General features: G+C 51.3%; 1 protein-coding gene across 1 annotated transcript in view; it reads left to right on the plus strand.

Moving 5' to 3' along the window:
- Positions 1 to 21,559, plus strand: part of STK40 (serine/threonine kinase 40) — a 64,770-nt gene that overhangs the window by 27,214 nt on the left and 15,997 nt on the right. Inside the window, 2 exon segments of the mRNA XM_043532386.1 lie at positions 6,400 to 6,515; positions 21,415 to 21,500. Coding sequence (XP_043388321.1) covers positions 6,400 to 6,515; positions 21,415 to 21,500 — 202 coding nt within the window.

Below are 21,559 nucleotides of genomic sequence, written 5' to 3' on the forward strand. Positions count from 1 at the left end.
AAGATCAGCATTTTAATTTAATTTTAAATGAAGCTTCTTAAACATTTTGAAAACCTTGTTTACTTTACATTCGACAATAGTTTAGTTATATAATATATAGACTTATAGAGAGAGCTTCTAAAAACGTTAAAATGTATTACTGGCACGTGAAACCTTAAATTAAAGTGAATAAATGAAGATTTGGCACACCACTTCTAAAAGGTTGCCTGAACCCTGGTTTCGAACAAAAGCGTATAAAAGAAAATATCTGAAAACAGTAACTAGTCCATAGGCATGCCCACCTCTTCTTCCTCAGAGTTCCCCATTCCCCAACTTCTCTGACACTCCCACAACTCTCACAGGACCTGTCTTTGTTCTTACCAGGAACAGCGCTTGGCAATTGACCCCACTTCCTCTCCTGACAGAGGCTTTTCGGTGTCCTTTGATTTCTTTGTTCCCAGCATTGGCAGAAAGAGCTGTCACTCAGGCCCAGAAGTAGGCCATTGTCCTGTAATTTTGCCCCTTAACCCTTACTGGGAGGCTGATTATTTGTACCTAGTTGTTTTCCTGCTTGCTTTTCCCACAGCCCCCTGTTAAACTAGATCCATGCATTCAGACAGGAGAGTAACCAATCTATAATAACTTAATCTCTCTGACCAGGTCGCATAGAGTGTTTCTAAATTATTACATTGCAGGTCCCTGTCCATCAGTTGCATCTTGATGGCAGTGCTTTTGGAGTATGGTTTGTGAGAGGCGGGAGGGAACAAAAGTTGTCTAACTTGACTTTGTAAACAAATAATCCAGATTGAATTTCATACCCTAATTCTAGATGGACTTGAGCCTGAAATTTCCATTCTTAGCTTTTACATAGGAGGCTGCTAATACACATGGCAGAGTTATTGCAGATCAATTTTCAGTTTCTAATTCAAATGGGTAATCAGCCTCTACTAATTCTGAGGCTTCCTGAGCAAAGTCAATGAAAATCTCATCCTTACTGCCAAACAATTAAGGGTTTTTTTCATTCTTTATAGAAGGCAGGATAAAACCTTTGAATAACCTATGGCCAGTGTTAAGACGAAGTCAGACTAGATGATCCTAATGTCTTTTCTGGCCTTAAACTCTACAAATCTATGAAAGAAAAAGTATATAGCAAGGAGAACATAAGTGTGCGGGTGGTGTTTGGTGGCCTGTGCTGGATAGGAGGCCAGACTATCACATCAGTCTTTTGGTCTTAAGCTCTAAACAGCTTCCTTTCTGCAGGCTGGAGAGTAGGTAGGGACTGGATTGGGAAATGGAGTTTATCTTGGTAGGCCATTGAAGAGAGAAGGGAACAGATGCTGGCTTTACCTGTAAGCTAGTAGTTATTGTCTGTCTTCCTGGGATTTTACTAGTAAAGACAAAATGCAAGTTAGCATAGAAAAGAGATGATGGTGTGACAAGTCTAAAGTGCCTGGGTTTTTGTGGGGGTTGGGATGTTTGGGTTGCTAAACTGTAACTCTCCTGGGATTATTCATGTTAGATATAGCTCAGATCAAACTAGCTTTATAAGATCCACTCCTCATTATAGATTAGTGCAGGCCTAGGCTACAGCAGGGTATAAAAAGCATTGCATTAATGCAAGATTCCCCCTTAAAGAGCAGTTATAATCTGCAGTCAATTTTACATTTACTTTGCAGGTTTTCATTGTTTGATTTACAGGGCAAAAACTTGCTCGGTTTACAAATCAGATGATTTTTTGGTAACTGACACCAAATTCTGCCTCGGTCTGAAAATGCAACTTTAATGCCTCTTACCTCATCACTAGTAACAAAGATTCTGTAGTTGGGTTGCACAAGGCAGAACAGAATCCTGTTGGTTCTGCAGGGCTAATGGGAGTAAAAGCGTGGTCAGTAAAGTGCAGTCAGATCCCAAGATGTGTAGGGAGCTAGACATGTTAGCTGGAAATTGGTTCCATATTTACATGGTCACACTTCTTACTAGCACCACACTCTATATTCAGCCCAGGAGCCTTCTGAGTGGTCCTTTTAAAAATCTGTGTTCAGCCAGTTCTGCACTGGCTAAGATGACTCTTCTATCTCTCCCCCAAGTTGTATTTGACATCAGACACCTATTTGCTCTTCCTCATTTTTCCTTGCAGGATGGGTGCTCCTAGCCTGTTGCCTTGTGACAGGACCTGCCTTCATTCTGTTGTCGTGCTGACTCCCTTTTCAGCTTCAGTTGTATTTTGCTGCTGCTTCTTTCACAACTGGTTTGAAGTTGCTTAAACTCTGGGACCTGATTCTGCCCTCATTTGCATCTGAGTTACTCCATTGAAGACAGTGGGATTGGGTGGGTGTAAAGAAGGCAGAATGGGGCCCTTGTTTTTGTGGAAATCAGCCAGGAGTTAATTACTTCTGATAACTTATTTCAGTTAGGCTTTCAATTTCTCTTCCACTGGCCAAACAGCAAAATTTTCTGTCTTGGAGCCATTGTGCGCTAAGTGTGCATACCTCAGAGGGCAGGATCTGGTCCTTAAGTTATATTTGGAAAATAAAAACAGGGGCTGCCCAGCCTGAAATATCTGAGTACCGAGGTACGTTCCCCTTCTCTGGAGAAAGTGAACTCTCCTGTTCCAGGGAGGTTGGCACAGCTTCCCTTCATTTTTATGGTGGGAGGTGCAACCCAAGTTCCTAGAAAAGAAGAAAACAGAGCATCAGCCAAAATGCTCATAACTGAAGCATGACTCATTCAAACCAAACGAGGCTGATGCAAATCTTCGTTTATTTCTCTCTCCCAGTCCTGTTGGAATGGGATTGACTGCCTTGAGGGAATAAAGCCATCATTTCTCTGCAGTTAAACTGTAAGAGCTGTCACCAGTGACTCAGTAACCAAGTAAAGCTTAAAGTCTGCCAAAAAAACGTGGAGGATCTTTTGAGTTAATCTTGTTTTCTGACACTCATTCAAAACTGGACTTTAATTGAGCAAGCAGTGGCTCAGTTCTGAATGCTGCAATCCTATAGTAGTATCTAACACAGTGTGCTGCTTTATCCCGACGTACAGTCGGCCTTGTTGGTCTTTTTTTAGTTGTCCCAAAAATCTAGTCTTGTCTTAACAAGACAAACTTAGCTGGTGACTTCTCAAGCCTTTTAAGAATTTCCCTTTGTGCATCAGTGTTAGGGTATTCCTATCAAAACATAAATTGACTTGAAGAAACATTCATGTTCTTTCCGCTCTTAGCCTCTCATCGTTTTTAGCCACGCATGTCCTCCCAGAACATGAGCTCCATTACTTAAAATACCTCGTTGAACTTATTAGTTCAACATTCAGTGTTTAAAATGCACATGTTTAAAGTAAAATGGCCATCTAAGTTGTTGAGTTACCACTTTACTAAGCTGACGTGATTTTCACAGTAACTTTTAGAGTTCAAGATTTTAGTGACAATGTTTTAAAATAGCTTAATCAGTCACAACTTTCACCAGAATTGGCAAGATGCCAGGGGAATGTGTGTCCACTTGATTCAGATTACACTGCTTTTCTGTTCCACTTCTCTTCTCTTGTTACCTCATGGCAGCACCTTCGTACAATAGTTCATCTGCATAGTCTATATTGTGGTCAGCATACAAGCTGCGGAGCATTTCAGACACTCACTTATATCCAAACTTTGTCAGGGAAATGGGCACTCATTGAGCATCACTTCTGCATGTGCTTCCATTAGCTTTGTGAAGGCTGTTTAAAAGTATTTTGGTAGACTAATCTTATGTTGCCTTGCTATTGTGTTGTCCCTATCTTGCCTCCAATGTCCACATGTGGAATGTTCTTCTTAGAGCTTCATGTGTCTTTGGCCATCCATGTCTCCTGCATCATGCCTTGGAGGTACTTTCTGAAGTGCACAGAATTAATGTCTTTTATCCAGTTTCAGATTTCTAAAGCTTTGATTTGGGGTGCAAATAGTGGTCATATTCTCAGTAGTTCATGATGGGGCTATGGGGGCCTGGGCAGTCAGTGTGTTACTGAACTGCTGATTATTAGATGGAAGCTCTATATCAAGCAGTTTCAGGAATGACACATGCTGCACTTACACATTTCTTCTACTGTTGTACCCTGAGCTAGAGGCCAGGAGGGCACATTTTTAACCATCTTTCCCTGCAGCTGGTCTGATTCACTGGACGGTGATTTGGTGCTGTCTAGTTTTCTTGTTGGGTGGTATGATCAGAGAGAAGTTGTGGGAATCTAAATTCTTATGCTCAACTCTCCCAATACCAGCCTTCTGCTCCCATGCAGAATCTCTAGACACATGCTGGCTGTGTGTACGAGCCTACTCAGCCCCCAATTCCTATTTGAACACAAACAGAAAAGTCTTTACCTACCCTGACTGAATTCTGTTGTTCCCCTGCAACAGTTGGTGGCTTTCAGTGCAAGGAGCTGCATTCCCTGTATTGTGTTTAATGATCACAGCTGCAGGATAAGCTTTCTGTTTAACTCATTTGGCTGCTAGAAAGAGGCAAAATGAGACTTCTGTGGGGGTCCTTCCAGAACTCGCTCCTTGCTCCAAATGTCACATGCTGCCGCGGGGGGCGCGGGCGGCACCAAACCATAGTCAGGTTTGCGCACGTGCATCCCTTACTAGCAAGAAGGGAAAGGCATTTGAAGTGACACCAAGATGCTTGGGTATAAAGAACTGTTTTAGCAAATATATGCTAGGTTTACTCTTGTCAAAAACAATGAGTTTTATGGCAAGAATGCCATTAACTGAAGAGAGAGAAACTCACTGAATCTTCTACAGCAATGAGCCGTTGAAACTGGGCAGGAAGGTAAGCTTTTGAGTAGCTTGCTGTGGAGAGGGCCAGTAATTTGGGCTGATCAGAAATGTTCTCTGGCACCGAAAGATGCCTATTGTAGAAACCCATGTTTTCTCTGTTGGCTGCAGCAGTGGAGTTGGCTGACTATTGCTTGATAAAATCCAGACCACAGGCATCACGTTCCTAGGCTAATGAAAATACTGCAGCCGTTGTCACCTGGGAAACAGATCCCTGCATGAAAACCTCTGGCTAGTTCAAGCCACCCCCAAAGTAGCCAGTGTAGCAGCTTGATTCGACATTCGCAAATCAGATCAGATTTCAGTGCCTAAAGAAAGCCAAGCAACCCTGAACGTCTTTGTGTCAGTCTAAACACTGAGCCTTTTACAGCGCTAGCAAAGCTTGGATCTGCCATCTTTCCACAGCGTGTCTCTTGATATTCCACTTTCCATCTCTCTTGACAATAGCCTAATGGGAGTCTCTTGAACATCAGTCTTGTTTCTTAAATAAAAGTAATGAGGAAACTCCCCATTGCCAACCCACACTTGATTTTGTTTGATTCTTCTAATATTTCATGGATAATTTTGACTGACTTAATCCAGAAATATTAGAAAAAATATTAGAAAATATTGTAAAAAGCTCGGTGTTTAGACTCTAAGGTGCCACGAGTACTCCTTTTCTTTTTCCCAGGGTATAATAGTGTCATTTCTAGACAGTGGCTTTGGCCTCTATCCTTTGAGTTTTATGTTAAGATTCTTAGATTGTTCAAGTGACTGTTGAAAGTAACATGGAGGTAATTAATTTCATAATGAGCTTAACTCTGAAAGAATTTCTTAAATCAGATCAGGAAATCCTGTAGAAACAAGGGTATTTTAGTGTGAAAAATGTGTATATCTAAAGTTCTTATCCTCTTTACCTAGAAACAGTTATCCCTAAAGAAACCCCTAGTTATTGATTAACCATTGCCTGCACGCTGGGTACTTTCATGGAAAGAGTATCCATGAATGCCTGGTTGTGTGCTGTGAAACACTGGTGCAGTGTAGTGCTTGTTTGGAGATGGGTCTGTGGAATGATGGGGGGGTGGGGGGATAGAGGGTCAGCTTCTCAAATGAGAGAGCTGCCATTTCTTACTGCTCACAAGAGGTGGCAGAGATTTTAAAAAGAAGAAAAGGAGGACTTGTGGCACCTTAGACTAACAAATTTATTTGAGCATAAGCTTTCGTGAGCTACAGCTCACTTCATCGGATGCATGTGAGCTGTAGCTCACAAAAGCTTATGCTCAAATAAATTTGTTAGTCTCTAAGGTGCCACAAGTCCTCCTTTTCTTTTTGCGAATACAGACTAACACGGCTGCTACTCTGAAACCAGAGATTTTAAAGCCCAACACAGAGGTCCAGCTGGGCACTTTGCCTCTTGCAAATATGTTGCCAAGTCCTATTTTGGCATATTTAGAACGGCTCTCCTTCAGAATGGACTGGGTTTATAACCACGGCTGCCAGTGTAAAGCTAGCCTTTGCTTGGTGTTTTACTGACTTCCTGCAAAGAAGTATAGTTGTTTCTGCCTTAGTGTTGATTCCCTTGGTTCACACTGTCTGGCTCCTGACCTGGCTCTCCTTGCTCACTAATGCCTTGTAATCCTCCCCAGGACTCACCGAATAACCATAACAAACTTCTGTCTTGGAAAGCACCTAGTGAGCGAAGACGACCTGCTGAAGGATCAGCGAGGGAGCCCCGCCTACATCAGCCCAGACGTTCTCAGTGGTAGGCGATCCCTTTCCTTCCTCAGTGGGAGTTCACAGCCCCTGCCTGTGTAGTCAGCTTTGTTTTATTTGTATGCTGCTCTTGTTCCTGGAAGAGAACTCTGCCTAGTCTTGTTCCCAGATGTAACATGCCTCTAAGATCCTCTTACCCACTAATATGAGAGCTAGTCTGTTTTCCACCGGGAGGGGAAGGGAAAAGTGTTTGTAATTCTTGGGTTAAGCTACACTGGAACAATGCTCTCTGACTCTGAAATCAGCATGTCCACGCGTGGAATTGGTCAGGAATCCTGACAAATTCCATGTATAGACAAGCTCTTGTGCTCTGTCTTAATTCTGTCCCACGAGGGATCTGTGCAGCTTAGCTGGGTGATGGGCGCACACCCCACACAAGAACCAGGGCTAAGTCAGTTCTGACACCATAGGAGTAGCACTCGCCCCAGGCTGTGCTGTTTGATGCTACACAGCTCCCTTTTGCTTAGTCTCCAGGGGCTGCCCTGGTGGAAACTAAAGATCTCGTGGGCACTTTGTGCTGAGTAAGGGACTCTGCCAATGTCCTGGCCTCTGAATCTGCAATAGCTTAGGTGGTGGTGGTTGTGTTTGACTAGGCAGTGACTGCACTACCAGCACCTAGTGACCTGCGACTTTAAAGCGTTTAGGGTACCTGGTGCATAGCAGGGTGTCCAGCTGGAATCCCAAGTCTGTGCTGCTACGGCTGAGCTGTTTGTGCCTGGAGAGAACGGGGCTTAGTGAGCCAGGATGTTTGGTGTTGCTTCTGAAAGGCTTCGGAGTCAGCCCTGGCTCTTTCAAGGCCTGGTTCAAGCTGGTGTTTGACAACTACCCTGAGAGAGCTTGACTTCTGTGTGTTTTGGCATCTGCCTGTTTCTGCTAGGAGACCTCCCTTGGTCTGTGGACTCTGTTGGACCCTCTTAAAGTATCAATACAAATGGCTTTTTATGTTCCAGGAGGCAGCAAAACCTGCAGACACAGGCTCCCCTCTCTCTCTCTCGCCATGGTCTGTGTTCTTCCTATCGGCAGGCACCTCTTAGTCCTGCCTGTAAGGCTTAAGTCTCTTCTTCCTGGCTTCATCCTGCGTGGGTGAATGAAGACAAATCCACGCAGCCGTGAGGTGGAAATTGGAGAGCTCTCTGGGTGTCTGCTTCCCAAGGGTGCCTCACTGCCTGTGTCCAGGCCCTGATCCTGAGATACAGCCAGCTTCTGGAAATCCCTGGGCCATTTGATCTGCTTCCTTCCAGGATCTGTTTAAAGGCCCTGTCATTATCTTATGTGACATCTGAGATCTCTAGCATTGTAGCAGGCCAGCATGTGAGAAGTGAGCCCTGCGTTGTTTGGTCAGCTGTAATCCAGGGGCATCATTTGCCATGGAGCTTGGCACTAGAGTGTAGTGACTAGCTGCAGCAATGCCTGGCTGCTGCTTGACTCAATTACGGGCAAGTACAGAGATTGATGGGAGGACAGGGGAAAGGTGGGCAAATTTTTAATTTTGTTCATCTTATCCTCTCCCCTCAATGCCTGGTACAGAGGAGCCCAGTGAGCCTCCGGAAGGCAAAGCCCCATGGCTCCATGTTACACAGTATCTGTCCTAAGCCAGCAAATGCCCAGGGCCTCTGTGCAGAGAGAATCGCAGGCTGGAACCTGCTGAGAGCTGTGCGGGCCTGTAAGGTGTCTCCTGCTTCTCGAGGTATTGTGAGCTCCTGTGGCCAAGTGGGTGGGGTGAGTTAAGTACATTTCAGGGCACTGGGGCAGTCTGAGCAAAACTGGCTGCTCTTTGTGATGGAGGCTGCTTGGAACTCCCTGCTGCTGTCTCCAGCCCTCCTGCTTTACCAAGCTGGGGCTTCTCCTCACTCATCAGTGGGGTTCTGCAGTAATCCGGTCTGGGCCCAGGCCATGCCTGACCTTGCTACTCATGGCTGCATAGTGCTATTGGGAGCATTTCTTTGCTCTTCTAAAATCTCCCTTGTTGCCAAATTTGAGGATGACACATCTGTAGGTCCAGCCCTGCAAGGTTCTGGGCACCCTCCAGTCACACTGACTTCCCTGGAATAGAGGATGCTAAGGGCCTTGCAGGATAAAGCCTTGTATATTGGGACAGCCATAGCTGTAGCACCGACGGCAGACCTACCCAGGCAAAAGCGCTCTGTGGTTCTGGGATGCATCCCTCTGGCATGAGCACCTTCCGAGCCCGTCCTGTGAAAGGGAAGAGTGTGTGTAACCCTTCCGTGCCTGGGCTCTACACACCCAGGAGACTCAGGCTGGAGCCTGCAGTAAGAATGCAGCTCGGGAACCACTCAGTCCTTAGCCACAGTATCCTCTGAGCCTGGCAGCAGACAAGACCCAAGGCCATCAGATTTTCCTTCCAAACTAGATGTTCGTTTAGTTTCTAAGAGACTGTTTTTGGTGTGGTGGAGCCTCCCTCTGTCTGCATGTCTAATATTCCTGGGTGAGGGGGAGCTAAAGACACAGGGATGATTACTCCTTGTTTTAGGGCTCTCGAAGGAGCTGTCTCCTGCTAAGAGATGGGCTGAATTTCATGGCTGACAAAATGTCACTGCAGGAGAAGTCGGCAAGCAAGGAGGGGGGTGAGGTGCCTCTTGAGCTGCACAAAGCAAAGAATAATTAGTACCGATAGGGAATGCTGCAGCGGTGACTCACTGGTGACTCAGCGGAAGTCGTTCCCTTAATCCTGTGCTGTGGTACAGCAACAGGAGCTTAATGTTCAACCTCCTGCAAGCTCTTATGTGCTTGATTGATGAGGTGGCTGCAGGGATTCTAAAGCAGCAGTTCCCTCTAGCGGATTCCAGAGTGCCATGGGGGCTGCAGTGGAGGGTTCCCGGGATGCTGAGGCATGGGGGAGAGGTTCTCTGAGCTGTGCCTCTTAATGTCAGACTTCAGCAACCAACTATTTCAGATCTCACCTAAGGGCTGAGGCATGTCAGCTCAGTTGGGTGCATCAGAGCCATATGTGACAAGCTGGGGAGTCTGCACCTCCACATGAATGGTGATGTGTCCTATACAGCCAGGCGATAGGGCCTGTAGCTTTCAGATTGGTGCTGACCTGACGTGGATGTTTTTCCAGACTCTTTTCCCAGCCCCCCCCAACCCCCGCTTCTCATTGCAGGGATCTTTAGTCTTCTGCCTTTTCACTATTGCCAACAATCAAATTCCTCTGAACCTTATGAACCCGAGTTGGAGCAATACAAGCCCAAGAGTACTTTGCCCAACACTTGCAGCACCTGCTGTGGTGGACACTGATCATCAGTGCATGGCAGTGGAGTGGGGAACAAAAGAAATGCCCCCAGGCCATCCCCGGTGTGGATGTAGAGGAGACAGGACTTTAGAGGAACCCCAGATGGGTTCAAGATACTCATTCTATCTGCTTCCGGACAAAGGAAGGGCTGCATGAGCAGTACCAGAATATGAACCTGCAGCTTTAGAGAGCAGGATAGGCCACATCCCAAGCTCCTGTGAAGTGCTGCACAGTGTCAGGCCATGAGAACTTGAAAATGTAATGTAATCTCAAGATCCTGTGGTAAATAACTTTTCCCCACAGATGGGGGAAGGCTTCAGCTAGAGAACAGCTTGACTTCTTACCCATCAGTGTGTGTCCTGCAGAGAGGAGTTCACATGCACACTGCATGCATTGTCTTAATGGACACTCCTTTGAAAGGTGGCTGGCTAGCTCAGGATCCAAAGGGTTATCATCATGCTGATCTAATTCTGAAAGAAGAACTTGCTTGGGAGACAGTTCCTGTGCTGTGCCACACTGAATGAGACACCGAGGTCGCAGCATCGCGTGACCTGCTTTTGTCCCTTCCTCTCTCCAGGTCGGCCATATCGTGGGAAACCTAGCGATATGTGGGCACTGGGCGTGGTGCTCTTCACCATGCTGTACGGCCAGTTTCCCTTCTATGACAGCATACCTCAGGAGCTCTTCCGCAAAATCAAGGCTGCCGAGTACACCATCCCTGAGTGAGTGACCCAGCCCCGGCACGCCCAGCCCTTAGTGCACGTGTAACAGTGCCTGTGGGAGCTCCAGCTAGCAAAAGGCGCTGGGGGTCAGTGGTGCAGGGTGCAAGTGTCCCAGCATACAGTGGCCTACAAGGATGCAGGAGCTGTACTCTGACACCTTGTTCGAAATGTGAGCAAGGCCCTAGCACTGCTGGCCCCAGCTTGAACAAGGAAACACATGGAAATAAAACGGAAGGAAATCAAACCCAGTAGTTAATTTTGAGCTCTAGTGAATCAGAGCACAGCCCCTGCTCTCCTGTCCACTGCCCTGCTCTCCCATCCACTGCCCCACACCAGCCCCCGGCTATTCCTCCCACATTCAGCAATCTCTGGGCTGTGTAACCATCATGGCCTTTGTCTTGCTCTGACGGCATGTTTCTCTGGCAGAGATGGGCGGGTTTCTGAGAACACTGTGTGCTTGATCCGAAAACTGCTGGTGTTGGATCCGCAGCAGCGTCTCACAGCCTCCGAAGTACTGGAATCCCTCTGCTCCATCATAGCGTCGTGGTGAGTGCTCCAAGCTTCAGAAGAATGGGGAGTTTGTGCTTCCTGGGGGTCAGGTGTACCTCGCTTGTGCAACAGGAATATGTTGCCATTGAGACTTTGGCGGCCCACAGGTTGTAACCAGCGATCTGAAGTCCAACTAAGTAAAACCAGGCATGAGCCCTGGAAAAGGGTACGGATTAGATGTTTGTTCTAAATTAGAGTATGTAATCATGGGGAGGACAGGGAAGCCATTTAAGGATAAATCTGACTCCAGAACTGTGCACATACTGAGCAGGAGGAAGCTCCTCTGTCTCAGCCCCTAGCCAAGGGCCCATTCCAGCAACAGTCCCTGCCTCCTCTCTCTTCTTTCCCCCCCCCCCCCCCCCCCCCAGCAATTCATTCGAATTACCCCCGTGTGACTCCCCAGCTGCACAATGCACAGTCTCTGCTGCGAAGTGCCCCCAAGCCTGGAGCTAGAGTGGCACCTGGTGGGTCAGCAGTCAGGCGCAGCAGGTTTTGGAGCACGGGCTATTTTCATTTCTGCCTAAACAAGGTGGTAAGAGTGCCACAACCTGCTTAGAGCACTGGCAAAAACCAAGAGTGTGAAGTAGCGTCTTCCTTGGCTGTAGTCTGCGAGGCACCTAGATAAACTAGGGCACTAGAGATGCCTGGTTAGCTGGAGCTGCAGTGACCGCACTGAGGCGCTCCATGGCAGGTGGGATGTACCCTGTCTGTGCCATAAATTGCTAATACACTGTGTTCTCCACGCCCCAGGCAGTCCATGTCCTCACTAAGTGGCCCTTTGCAAGTGGTGCCTGATATTGATGACCAGGTGACTAACCCAGAAACCCCACAAGAGGTAAGAATGTAGCGTGGTGGTGAGCTTATTTCACATGGTGTTGAGATATAGGGAGGATTTGATTGTAGTGGGCAGATAACCAGCTGTCCTGCCGAGTGGGCACATAGGAGAATTTGTTCCTGCTCTGACAGCCAGCTCCTTTCCCCCAGGCCTCAGCTCTCTTCCCCTTCAGTTGCCTTTCTCCTCAGCTCCCACTTTTTCTTGTCCCTTCACTTTCCTTGTGTCTTCTTGTCAGGAGGACCCTTGCCCTCCACAGCACACCCCCTAAACAGGGAGGGGAGCATTGCTGGAATCACAACGCAGAAGGTTGCGTTAGCTCTCCGATCTCCATCTGTAACAGTGGCACTGATCGGGGTAGTCAGTAGGTGGACTGGGCCAAATCCAGGCCACCAGATACTTTTGAACGGACCCTGACATTTTTTATTTACTTATTATCATCATTATTTTCTCTGGGATCTGGTCCCGGACTATACCAAGAAATTTGGACCCTGGCAACAAATAATTGACTACCCCTGCTGTAGGTGTGGTCAGTTACCCTAGATATAATTGCCCTGTTTGATGCCTTCCAACAGGGTAATGACAGCAGGGCTATGCAGAGGAAGCAGCTGGCAGTACCAGCTAGCACATACTCTGTTGGTCTCTTAGCTTTTCTGCTTAACAATTGGGCTTGAATTTTCCACGTGTAAACGAGCTCCCCAGAGTTGCTGCTTCGCTGCGGGGAGAACCAGGAAGTGGTAGCAGCACTACCTCTGCAGCTCTCGTGTATTCTGCAGAATGAATAAACATCCTGTTCTCTTCGCCCGTGCATTTGTGTGGGAAGCGATGGCTGGTGACCTCGCTGCACCAGCGCACCTCGTAGAGCCTTCGTGCTGCTCCACGCTAACCAGCCCAGGCTGCGTTCCTAGCCTTGGGGAAACTGGCTGCCGCTGGGCTCACAGTAAGAGTGGCAGAGTCGTGGTCAAACTACTACATTGCAGAGTCCCAGATCAAGTGTAGTTGGCAGCTCTGGGATGAGATGCCCACCCTTTGCCCACTCTGAGTGGGCAGGACAGCTCATGAGTGCCCCATTCCTACTTTTCCCTGGTGGTGACTGCATAGGAACCCTGCATGTGTCCGTGTTAGTAGACAGGATGCCCAGAGGCCTGCATGCTTTAGTTAGATGAACTCTTTTGCTGCTTTATTGGTAGCTCAGGACTATCTAAGATGGGTATTGGTGAAGGCGCATAAATGCACTGTGAGTGCCAAGGCTAGTGAGTGCTTGTCTGCTAGGCCTCAGGGGCTCACACCGCCTGGCTGTGCACAAGCGTGCTTTGCCACGGGACTGGCACTCCCACAGCTCTGACTCACTCTGTGTTGTCTGCAGGCGAAGGTGACCGAAGAATGCTCACAGTACGAGTTTGAGAATTACATGAGGCAGCAGCTGCTCCTGGCTGAGGAGAAGAACACGCTGCATGAGGCGAAGAGCTTCCTGCAGAAGCGGCAGTTTGGGAACATCCCACCCGTGAGGCGCCTGGGGCATGATGCCCAGCCCATGAACCCTTTGGATGCTGCCATCCTGGCCCAGCGATACCTTCGGAAATAGCTTCCCACGCATCCAACAGCACAAGCACCATCCTGCAGTCTGCCTTTCACGTCGCGACTACAGCTCGACAGCAATACCTGTGCCCTGTGATAGAGAATAATGTAGCAGCTCCTTCAAGCTCTGTTGAGGGACACACACTCATGCTCACTCTGTTGGAGGGAGAAGACTTTTTCAAAAGCTAGTTTTGGAAGCAGCAAACTCTTGGCATCTTCTGGAATCTCCCATTTTTAAATCCAAGCCTGGATGACTAATCTGCTTTTAATCATGACTTTTTAATCTACCTCTGTCTTTTTAACTGTGCTGTTCTCTGGATCGAGCAAAGCCTCTGGGAAGAGAAGATTACTAAGGGTGAAATCGGTTTGCTGGCGCAAGTGCCATGGCTGAGTGTGCAGTATGGAGAGTTGGCTGGTAGCATTTGCTCCATATGGTTTGAATAAGCTTAATTTTATCTGAGTTTCATGAAAGTAACAATTTCTTGAAACCTCCCACCCCCACCCCTTATCTGCATGAAACCTTCGTTCTATTTTTAACACAACACCTAGGTTGGATATATTTTGTCTAATCCTGGCTGGTGTCTGGCGTCTCAGTAACAGCACTTTGGGCCTTTAATAAGCTTCATACGAATATTAACATCCAGGTTACCTTAGACAGCTAAGAAATGAAGCCTGCTTCCTGAGCAGTAGAACCAGGGTGAGATGCCAATGACCATTTCAGGCCAGCGTTACAAATGTCTATAAAGTCTTTCCAGGCTTATTCAGAGGTTTTGCAGAACCCTATTTAGCCCATCTTAGCCCTGACTCCCCTCTCACCTTTCACGGATTCTTTTAGCTTCTCGAGAATATATGATTTAATCTGTTTTTCAGTAGCTTATCTAAGGTGCAGTAAATTTGCATTAATTCTGTTAGCATTTTCACCGTTCATTGTGGTACAGATATAATATATGAGTTATAATGTGAAAAAGTTCCCCAGAATAATCTGTGTAGAATTAGAGGGAGAGTTGGCTAAAGCCTCTACTGTATGTGCTCTCTAGTTTATCTTGCCATCCCAGTCCTGACATGCGAATCTGGTGCTGTTCCTCTGGTCTAGCCATTGGGAGTCAGCGTGGACAGGGACATCCCAGCTTCCACCACCAAATGCCATTAAATAAGCATTGGGCTGTGTTGAGAACAGGATAGATCATTTGAGCCTCATTATGTGAACTGGATGCCTGTCTTGCCAGAGAACTGTTCTCACCAGAGATCCCGTGGCCTACGCTGCCCGATCCAGGCTTCTGATTAACCCAGAAGCCAGTTTTGCTTTTCAAATGCGGTCTTTCCCCTAGACCTGACCACACACTGTTCCCAGCCGTAGCTTGGAGCCCCGCAGCACTCACAGGAATAAGCTGTGATGTAATGGTCTCTCTCCTAGTTGTGGTAACCAAAGAAACCACCTGATTTCAGTGGAGCTACATAGTGAAGCAGTGGTGTGGATAGCTGGGAGCCGGCTGGGCAGGTGCAAGGAAATGCTGGAATAACAGATGTGAGAAGCTGGCAATCCCTGGACCCTGGCACGGAGGTGGGAGTTGTGCTGGCCGCAGGTTGGGCTCAGGGTTGCCAAATCAGAAATACTTCTCAGCTCAAACTCCTGTATCTAGTGAGAAGTAGCAACATCTGCCAAGTACCTGGAACAGGTGCTCGCTGGCCGAGCCCCCTGTCACTGGATATCCAGTAGAGCAGCTGAGGGCCCGTCGCCAGCACCAGTTGTTCCGCGCCCCCGTTACGTTCGTGAGCGCAAGCGTGGAGTGAGTCGTGGGATTTATTTGTAGCTTGTTGCCGTCTCTTGCCTAAAGGCTGGAGATGTCTTTAGATAATGTTCCCAGTTGTATTTAAATCTGCAGCCCTCTGTCAGTGGATTCTGCCTGTTAATGCACTCGGGGGCTGAACTGAGATTCCTTGGCAGGAAGGTTAATTGTAAGCTTTGGGCATTATGTTCTGCCTCCGAACTCCCTGAAGCAGATTCACAGTGTGCAGGAAGTTAGACTTATGAACACTAACAGGGACTAGAACAGCCTCGCCAAGCTCGCCAGGATGAGCCAGTAGCTTGAAGTCGTCTTAGTCTCTTATTTATTTTGTTCAAAGATGCTACAGACGGGGGTGGCACCACTACCCCTCAGTGCCATCAGCGAGAGAGCTGGCATGTGGCGCCCCCTGCCATAGGCTGTTCAAAAATACCAGCCAACCACCACATAACAGCTCTGCCGGGCAGGCTTCCCTGCAGGCTTGCCCTGCACCGTGCAGGAAGGACTTTCCGAGACCTGGGCACTGCACACCGCCTCATGGGGCGATAGCCTGACGGCCCATTCTTGCCAGTTCCTCTTCCCCTCCACAGTTCTCACAGCAGGCTGGAGCCCAGGAGCGCTGTGTGGATTGTCACACCTCCGTCCCCCCCATCCGTCCTCCCGGTCTAGCTCGCAACTTGTTCATGTTACATTTTTTCCCAAAGTTAAAGCAATATTCTGGGGACTCTGCAAAGTTGTATAATACTGAGTATTCCTGCAAATGGCTAATCACCAGTGAATGATCACATGTTTAAATTAAAGAAACTGGAAAAAGATGGCAGTGCATGGGGAGGGTTTGAGAGCTGCTGGGTTTGGTTTCAGTAGATTAGACATATGACATGCTGTAGACAAGGATCCTATTGTAAAAAATGAAGAAAATTTGTATAAAGACATATTTTTGTACTACATCAAAACTCTTCCTGCATGTCAGCAATAAAATTTCATAATGTAGAACTGGCGTCATGTGGCCCAGCGTCGTGCGTTTGTGTGTGTGTGGAGGGGGAGTGACAGCTTGGCCCTAGGCCGAGTAGCCTGAGTGGGGAAGAATAGCGACTCTGCTTAGCCTCCCAAGGAGCAGGGGGTGAGCAGGACTAGCCCACCTGAGAATCCGTAACCCCTCCCACATCTTCCTGCTGGGACTAGTGGGGTGTCTTGTTCCTGCTTTGGGCTTCTGCCCGAGGGGCAGCCCCCAATGTAGGGCTTGCCGGTTGGGCTCCTGGCTGCAGTTTGTGGGGTGATGCACTAGAGGGCACTCAAAGCCAGAGCCTGGCCCTGTAAGAAGTGTCCTCAGGAGGTGCCCTGGTCTTACTCTGACAGACTTCACCTGGCTGGGGGGAGGGCAAACCCCCTGGGGGGTGAGCCTGGGCCAGGGGCAGGGCAGCCAGGCCTGGAGTGTCCTTGGGCAGACGCAGCTGCCTGCTAACACCGGCCATTCAGCCGTCGTGTCTGAAGTCTTGCTCCTGCCGCGCTGCTGGGGAGCCCACGCCCTTGCTTGGCCTGGCCTAGCCCCCAGCGAGTGGAGAGAGCCGCAAGAGCAGAGTTAACCCCCAAAGCGGACAGAGGAGATGGGGTGGAGGGACACGTGGGGACGGAGAGGAGGGGGAAGCCCTGCAGGCCTAATGCAGGGGAGTTGGGGGCGGATGCTTTCCATTCCCCGTCACTCCCCTGCACTGCCTGGAGGTTCAGCAGGAGGATCTGCCAGCCCTCCAGGGCAGCAGCGCGTGGGGCCTGCTAACACCCTGACGCTGGGGAGATCTCTGGGACAGCTGAGGCTTCTGTCCGAGGCCCCACTCCCAAGGGGCCGATTCAGCCCGGTGTGGCTGCTGGGTGAGGAGCCCATGGCGCCAGCTGGCAAGCGCCATCTGAGCGTGACCCAGCCTGGAGGGCTGTCCTGCCTCTTTTGTCTGTTGCTGCGGAGGGTGATTCCGGGGTCCCGGGTGCTGCAGGGGCTGGTCACTTCCTAGTGCACAGGTTTTGCTAGCCTAACTGGCTCGGCAGGGGTAATGGTGCTGCAGCATTGCTTGTTGCAGGGTCACTCCTGTGCTGTGCCCTCCCCTGCCCTTCCTCTGTAACTCCCCCATGCCACCTTCCCTGCCCATCTGCTGGCCTGTGACTCGTGCTCCCCTGGGGCTGGGGGGTTACTGACCTCAGCATGGCTGGTGCTTGGCTGCTTTAACTCTGAGCGCTTGGTTTGGCTGCGTGCTGGGCATCTGGCTGAGCACATCCAGCCCTTGGCACCCAGAGCCCTGCATGGACAAGGACATGACTCGGATCCTGCTGTGAAAATGCTCCACGCCCATGTCGTGCCCTGAGTGCTCATCAGCTCACTCAGGCCTGTGCAGGCTCTTGCAAATGCAGGCTTTCCCTGTTTGGAGCTGCATCCCTGAACTGGGGGTAGCACTACCTGGGGGTGGAGGCCATGGGGCTCACCCTGTACATTGGCCTCCTGGGAAACACTGGAGGTTACATGCTGGCTGTAGGAACAACCCTCTGCAGCAAGGGAGGTGCTGTCATCACTGACTGCTGGGTCAAACCTTGCACCCCCACCCCCTCTGCCCTGGGCCCCTAGGGCTTCCCCTCCCCTTGTTAGAGAAAACCAGCAGGACACCAGGCCCACAAGGCCATGTGCTTCACCCTGTAGTAGCAGAGTGGGGCTGGGAAAGGAGCCCCCTCAACCTGAGAACAAGCGGGGTCTGGGAACGCTTAGGCCCCAAGGCTGGCGGCCAGCTGCATCCCAGGGATTTTGAGGCTGCTCCTCCAGCCAGTTCAGGGGCTTTTCAGGCTGCCCTGTGTCACAGAGTCCCCGGGCGATGCTCTGGAACTGCTCCCCACGAAGCCAGTCAGGACTCTGGGGAAGTCTCCTTTCTGTGAGCAGCCTGTCTGCAGGACACACAGCTCACCCGGCTTCCACCTTCCTGGGTCTGACCTCGGAGCCTTCAGCATCCTCTGCCCCTCCGTGTGCTTCCCACAGTGGGTCCGCTCAGGCAGGCTCCTGGGGAAGCCAGAGGGTCCTGCCCCCCGACTTCGCAGTCAGACGTGACTCTCAGCTAGCCAGTAAAACAGAGGTTTATTAGACGACAGGAACATGGTCTAAAACAGAGCTTGTAGGTGCAGAGAACAGGACCCCTCAGCTGGGTCCATTTTGGGGGAAAGTGAGACAGACAACCACGTCTGCACTTCACTCCATGTCCCCAGCCAGCCCCAAACTGAAACTCTCTCCACCCCTCCTCCTCTGGGCTTTGTCCCTTTCCTGGGCCAGGAGGGCACCTGATTCCTTTGTTCTCCAACCCTTTAGCTCTCACCTTGCGGGGGGAAGGGCCCAGGCCATCAGTGGCCAGGAAACAGGGTGTCGGCCATTCTCTGTGTCCAGACCCCTGCACACACCTGCCCTCTAGGGCTCTGCAATGATCACACACCCTTACCCCACCACCGAGATACTTAAGAACTGCATAGTGGAAACTGAGGCACCCCCACACTATTCAGAGGAAACATTACGAACAGTCCCGCTTCGTTACACCCTGCAGTGGCAATGTGTGGCTGGCTGGTTCAGAACAAGTGCAAGATCAGGGCCGAGCGCTAGAAGGTGGCCGTGGGCTGAGTTCAGGGCCGGGCCAGGTTGTTCATGTGCATTTAATAAACACCAAAAATCCCCAGCATGGAGAACTCCAAGCTGAACTTTGTGGGAAGCCCCGACTCTGGAACAAACAGGGTAACATGACACCTAATCTGTCCCCAGTGCTCCCCGCAGAGCCCACCCCAGCCCACTTCACCCTTAATCCTAGCCCCTTCATCCACCTCAAAACGTGCCCCTGCCTCCCTGGGCCCCGGAGGGGAGCTTGGTGCTGGTTTCAGGGTGTCCGCCCCACCCAGCTGCCCTGAGGGGAGCTTTCCCAGCTGGCAGCTCCCAGTGCCTGGGGTATGACAGGATGGAAGAAAGGGCCCAGGAATGCCACAGGGGCTAAGGGCCCCATGTTCCTCTGGCTCTGCCCACACACTCCTGCTGTTATGGGGGTGTTGGCATGAGGGGGCGCACACAGCCTTGCCCCTCACTATGGTGGTGGCGTGCAGAGACCCCATTGATGGATGGCTAGCAGAGCCTTCTTGGTGTCTAGATTTCAAGCCGCTCCCAGGCATCCACTCTTACTTACTCTGTGCATTACGGTCCTGCGTAGAGGCCTCAATCGAGAGCGGGGCCTTGGCGTGCTGGGCGCTGCACAAAGCCCCAGTGAAAGCCAGGCCCTGCCCTCCATCTGTACAGACCGGGGGATGGGGGCAGAACCAGCCTCAGCCTGCCAAGGCCTTGGCTCCAGCAGGGAGATGGGGTGGGGGTGCTGTGCCAGACCCCTGCCCCCACTGCTCTGACGCCAATCCCCTCTCTGAGGGCTGCGGCGATACGCTGGACTCCCTGGGTCGCCAGATGCAGGCTGGCTGCTCTGGTGCCCTGCTCCCCCCAGCTCTGGCCCTGCTGTTCCTTGCCGGGCTCCTCTGCATGTTAGCGAGTGTGGGGGCTGGTGCCTCTGAGACGCTGGCAGAGCCACCAGTGCTGAGTGACTCCCCCCCGAACACGAGGGCTTCCCGTGACTCGGGCCGACTCTCTGCACAGAACCAAGTGGGGCTGGAGCCCAGAGGTTCCCCAGTGGATCCATGTGGGCAGCAGGAGGGACAGAGACTGTTTTAAAAGGTCACTGCTTCTCTGAGCAAGGGGCCAGCCCGTGGCCACATGGCAGGAGAGCGGGCTGGAGGAGGGAGCAGCAGGAAGGGCTGCCTTGTGTATGGACGCTGACCAGCCCTGGGACTCGCAGGAGGGGTGAGCTCGGCTTCAGGGGGGGCGTTCAGCCCTCATTTCCCCAAGCTCTGCCCCTCGCTGTGCCATTGAAGAGTAAAGTGCCTGGCTAGGAAATCCCTTTGCTGCACCCGCATTCCTTGCTCCCCTGCCACGACAGCCCTGAAAGAGTTAATCAAACACACCGTGCGACCCCAGGCAGGTGGCCTCGGGGGGGGACGTGTCTAAGTGGCTGGGACCCTGGCTCCAGGGTCCGGATGGACAGACTTCCCACGTTCCTCATGCACATCCCGGAAGGCGCCGGACGCAGCCTCCTTCCTTGTCCAGTTTTAGAAGCTGGAGCTGAGCCAAGACCCCTTCCCTGGGCACCGTGGCCAGCCTGCAGAGAAGGGCGAAGGCTGGTGCCCCCAGCATCTTGGCTCAGGCCCAGTGACGGTGGACTAGTGTAGCCACTGTCCCAGCGAGCAGAGCCAGGCCAGCTCCTGCCTTGCTCGCCCTCTCCCAGCCCCGAGGGAGTCGCCCAGCTGGGCTCCTGGGGAGAGGTGGGGTGCTGGCTGCGCTCCCCCGCAGGAGTGGTACCAGGCTAGTGCTCCCTCCGCCAGGCTGGTGGCTGCTGGCCCTGGCACTGTTGCTGATGGAAGCCAGGGCAGGTGGGCCGAGCTGTGGAGCAGCCGGCTCTGCTCTCACCTCCCGGGGGGGCAGTACTAGACCCTAGAGGGGCCTGGGGGCTGCGAGCTCCTGAGCAGGGGAGGATGGGGCCACTAGCAGCCATTCGCTGGGGGAGAGGGGGCCGGCAGGGCTGCTCCCCTCAGGCTGGGGCCTGTTAAAGGGCCTGGGGGGCTGGAACAGGGATCTGGGTTTGAGTCTCAGCAGCCCGTGTGACTCAGACCCAGTTGCGTATGGCCAGGGGTCCCAGCTCCCAGCACGGCCCCGAGGCGCTGGGCCCTGGGGCATCCCGCCTGGGCTACGGAGAACCTGGGGCGTCCCCTGGAGCAGCCAGCAGGAAAGGCAGGGGAGGTGGAGGGCTGGGGGGTTCAGATGTGGGGAAGTATCAGAGCTGGTGGGGATGGCAGGGCTTTGGAGTTGGGGGTTGGGGCAGGCCCATCTCCTGTACAGGATGATGCACAAAGCGCTGCCTTTGCAAAGTGTTTTCCTCCGGGCCCTGCCCCCAGCTCCCGCCGTCCCCAGGGAGCCAGGTTTAACCCGCTGCCCCCCCCGCCCCCCCCCGGCTTGCGGGAGGGGGGCTGCCATGAGCTGCTCTGGGGAGCGCTGACCGCCAGGCTCCTCCAAACTATTTCCTGTTGCTGCAGCATTAATGCTAAACAGACCTTTCTCTCCCACGTCCCAGCCAAAGTGCAGCCGGCTCCTGCCGCCACAGCGCAGCCCCAGATCCTGCATCAGCCAGGCGGCCCCGTGGCCCCCCAGCGCCCCTCGGTGAGTACCAGCCCCACCAGCAGCCGCCTGCGCGGTCTCCCTTTTGGTCGCTCCTACTC

The sequence above is a fragment of the Chelonia mydas genome, chromosome 19, assembly GCF_015237465.2.
Source record: "Chelonia mydas isolate rCheMyd1 chromosome 19, rCheMyd1.pri.v2, whole genome shotgun sequence".
Lineage (NCBI taxonomy): Eukaryota > Metazoa > Chordata > Testudines > Cheloniidae > Chelonia > Chelonia mydas.